General features: G+C 52.0%; 1 protein-coding gene across 1 annotated transcript in view; it reads left to right on the forward strand.

The window, feature by feature from the left end:
- The first annotated feature begins 1,767 nt into the window (after positions 1–1,767).
- Positions 1,768–4,076, forward strand: part of MPZL2 (myelin protein zero like 2) — a 15,380-nt gene continuing 13,071 nt past the window's right edge. Inside the window, exons 1-2 of the mRNA XM_006148845.3 lie at positions 1,768–2,226; positions 3,181–3,347. Of these exons, the coding sequence (XP_006148907.1) occupies positions 2,169–2,226; positions 3,181–3,347 (225 nt within the window). The 5' untranslated portion in view covers positions 1,768–2,168. The remainder of the gene's footprint in view (positions 2,227–3,180; positions 3,348–4,076) is intronic.

A 4,076-nucleotide genomic window follows, 5' to 3' on the forward strand; every position in this document is an offset into this window, starting at 1 on the left:
CGAGTGGTGTTGTTTTTCTCTCTCTCTCTCTCTGGTGGGTGCATGTGCGCTCTCTCTCCCTCCCTCTCTCTCTCTCTCTCTCTCTCTTTCTTTCCTTAATGTTTTTTGTCATAGGGCAAGTGTGCTCCCCACTTTCTGTTAGTAAGTTCAGCCCGTGGCCTCCCTCTTCATCTGGGAGAGGAAATGGGTGACTCGAGCCACTCCTGTTAACTGGAAGGAATGGGGCGGTGCCGGGCTCAGAGCCAGGAGCTTGAACTCTGCTGAGGAATGGGATCTGGGCAGCTGCTGCCCCTCTGAGCAGGGCTGACAGCCAGCTTCCAGGGTGTCTGGCTACCAGGGGGAGGGATCCTCTGCTGCTGACAACAGGCGGTCTGTTAGGCCCTTCCTGCCCAGATTCCTCTCCTGCTGCTCTGCGCCCTACCCCTGAGCTCTTTGGTAACTCTACCTCTCACCAAAGTTCGCAGTTCCGTGGACTTCAAAACACCCCGGCTCCCTCCTCTAGAGCTGCATTTATTTCCCTGCAACGTTGAAAGCCAACGAGGAAGATCATGTTTCTTTAACTCTTCTGCCTTCAGGATCTTGGAGCTGAACTTTCTGACTTATACAGAAAGGCTGTCTCTTCTCCTCACCACCACTGGGAGGGTGCCCCAGGGTTCCGGACCCAGAAACTCCTCACAATAGCACTTTCTCCCTATGTACAGCTGATCTTTTGGGGGGAGACACCCCTGGGTTCTCTTCCTATTGTGACAGACTTCCTTGTCTGCCTGTTTTTGCCCTATGCCCGGGTCACCTTTCTCCTGCTTTTTTCCCTCATGTCTGTAATTGCTTCTGTTTGGATGGAATTTTCTCTCCCCCCCACCCCTTTACGATGTTTTGTTTTATCTATTCAGTCTGCTCCTTACTCCCCCACCAGCAACCTCTCTGTTCCAAGATTCAGTCAGGAGGTTTTATGAATCACTAAAGAGTTTCTAGCTGCTAATCTGGGGATAAAGCCGATGATCCTGTCTGTTCAGGGGGAGATTCCGGGTCCGGCCTCTTAGCTGCTGCGTGTGTAATCTTCCTCTCACTCACAGCTCCTTCACTAATCTGTAACCACCCGCTCTCTTTCCAGACACGAGGGAACCTTTGCTCATTTCGTTTTCTCAACACTTCAGACTGCTCAGACAGATGGCTGCCCTAAAAATGGCACACAGAACTTGAGGCACACAAAAATTATGAAAACCTTTTCCCTAAAGTCCTCTGATTACTCCTATGCTGTTATTTCACTCAAAGAGCACTAGGGTTGAGGTCAGAAGAGCTCCAGTCTTGCCATCGACTGGCTGTGCAACTCTGGGCACGTCGCTTACCCTCCCTGGGCTCTCCGTGTCCTCGCCAGTAAACCGGGTTCGGGTCCCAGGGCTGTTGTGGAGATGAAGGAGGCAGGAAAGTGCTTGCAAACCGCATTGAGAAGGGGGTGGGGGAGAATGAACACGGCTGGTGTCCTGACTCTTAAAATCCTTCAAAGGTAAAGGACTATTACACACAGAGATAGGATTTTTTTTTTCCCCCAGCGGGCTCTCAGGAAGAGCTAAAGCTGGAAAAGGAGCAGAAACCCTCTCAACAACACTGGGCTGAAATCCAGGGTGGCAGCGGTAGGGCGTTTTGTCCACAGAGGGTCCTCGGGAATTCTGGATTCTCCGGAGTAGCAGTGAACCTGGTCCCAGCCAACGTGGCTCTGGGGTGGTGCTCTGGGGAACGGAATCACTGCAGGTGCTTTCAACATTCACTTCCCAGACGAGCGCAAAGCCTGTTCTCTAATGGGTGTGTGCGCTCCAGACCCAAAGCGGCCCGGGCCACTTCGCAGCGGCACCACCTCATCTGGCAGCGTGCAGGGCCTGCCGGAGCCCAGACTAACTGACCACCTTCGTGCAGACGTGCTCGCAGCGTGGAGAGCAGAGCGGGAGGGAGGAGGAAGGAGGGCGTTGGGAGCCGAGGCCCCACCTTTCATTCCAGCAGAGAGCACAGGGAGGGGGATGACTCACGGGCGCTCAGATTCCCAAAGGTGAGCGACTCAGTCTCCGCTCGGGAAAGCGCGGTGCTCGCTGCGGCTCCCCTCCCGGAGTGGCCTCGGCAGGGTGTCGGAGCCGCGTCTGCCCCGTCTGGTCTCAGGGCCAGGGCTGGGTGCCCTCATGTATGGCAAGAGCTCTGCGCGTGTGGCACTGTTCCTGCTTGGCTTCCAGCTCACAGGTAAGAGCTGAGGCTGCCTCGGCACTTCCTCCTTCCTCGCCTACCCTGTAGAGCTCGCTAGTGGTCTGAGACCTCGCAGAGTTTAGCTGGGGCGCCTGAACCCCCCGTTTCAGTTGTTTTAGCTTGGATTTGGCTGAAACTGAAATTGGTGGGTTGTTTTGGGGGGAACTGCGTTTGGACAAACAGGTTTAGGTGTGTTCGGGCTCCCAGAGATTCGGGCACAGAGAGGGCTTTCTAATCTCAGGTTACGCACCATTTTCTGTGGCTGCTCTCAGGCCGCTGGCAGGGCCTGGCACTCAGGTTTCTGTCTGTGGGTCCCAACTGGGACTCAGGCAGCAGCAGTGGGGGAGTGAGCTGAGATTGTTAGGGAGAGAAACCCACTGTGGTTTTGAAACCGCTCCAACACATACATTCCAAATGTAAACAGCGTGGTTAAAAACATGCCACGTGGTCTAAGGGTTCCAGGGGTGTGGGCAAGCAACTGTCCAGAGTTGATTAGTTAATTTCTGTAGACTAGTAACAGGACAAAACTCACATAGGGAGACCCCTTTCTGGAAAATGTATGAACTGGGGGAATTTTTTTAAAAAAACATAATACAACATTTCTTGATTGTAGCATCATGTTTAATCTACACTTCTGTTTCGGCCTGCACTTTTAGTTGCCGATGCCTGTAGCTGTAAAAGTTGTGAAGTGGGCACGGCACGGTGAGGGCACCTTGCTGGGGAGAGAAAGCACTGGCAAGGTGTGCTGCTGGCATTTCTAGTTGCCAGGCACAGTGGGCAATGGGAGGGTCAAGGTTGCAGAGGGAGGAGTAGGGAGGCTGGGGTGGGGCAGGTTTGAGAGCAGGGCATCTCGGTTTTTATGTTCTGCTCAGACGTTTAGTTTGGAAGGGTCAGCAGTTCTGTCAAGACTACACCCCGTTAAACCCTTCCCTTTCCTTGTCTTCCTTGCAGCTCCGTGGTCTATAGCGGCTGTGGAAATCTACACCTCCCGGGCCCTGGAGGCTGTTAACGGGACGGACGTGCGGTTAAAATGCACTTTCTCCAGTTTCGCTCCTGTGGGCGATGCTCTAACAGTGACCTGGAATTTCCGGCCTCGAGATGGGGGGCCTGAGCAGTTCGTAAGTAGATGGCTGTCACTTTGCAGGAGACCCTTGGCTACGATTATAATAAGCCAGTTTGCTTCTCCCTGACTTTCCGGTATTTTTGTTTTTCTTTTTTAAGGTTTTTGCCATAGGGCGTGTGTGCTCACCAGAGAGAGAGAGACAGAGACAGAGATAGGGAGAGGGAAAATGAGGAATCACCCCCCAGGTGAGATGGCCATGTGGCCATGCGGTACCCTTTCTCCATTCTCCTCTCAGGATTTTGGGCACGCACACACATGACCTGGAGGGTTTTTTTTTTTTAATAGACCATAGTTTAGTTTATTTTTAACACCCATAATGCCATGAATTCATAAAGAATAGGTTCCAGAAATCAGGCTCCTTTCCATTGTTCTCACAAAGTGTGCTTCTCTGGGTGGAGCAGGCTGGCGCTTTGGTGGAACCCAGGTCCCTTTCTCCTGAGCTTTCTTCTTTTTCTGGTCATTCTCCTTCATGTTTTAGAATGCTTAATATGCTCATTATGCACTTTAATTCTCTCAGCAAGAATCTTGCCCTTGCTTGTTCACAACAATGCCAACAGCATGCTGGGTAACACCGTAGACTCTTCCTGTTTGCCATGGTAATAGGCGTGACACATTCCTTTTTCAACAGTACCATTTCCTTGATGTCTGCGATATCACCTTTCTTGTAGATTTGTATGTATGTTGCCAAAGGATCCACATCATGATTTCTAAAAGGCCTAGAGAG

Source organism: Tupaia chinensis, unplaced genomic scaffold (assembly GCF_000334495.1).
Source record: "Tupaia chinensis unplaced genomic scaffold, TupChi_1.0 Scaffold000247_1, whole genome shotgun sequence".
Lineage (NCBI taxonomy): Eukaryota > Metazoa > Chordata > Mammalia > Scandentia > Tupaiidae > Tupaia > Tupaia belangeri.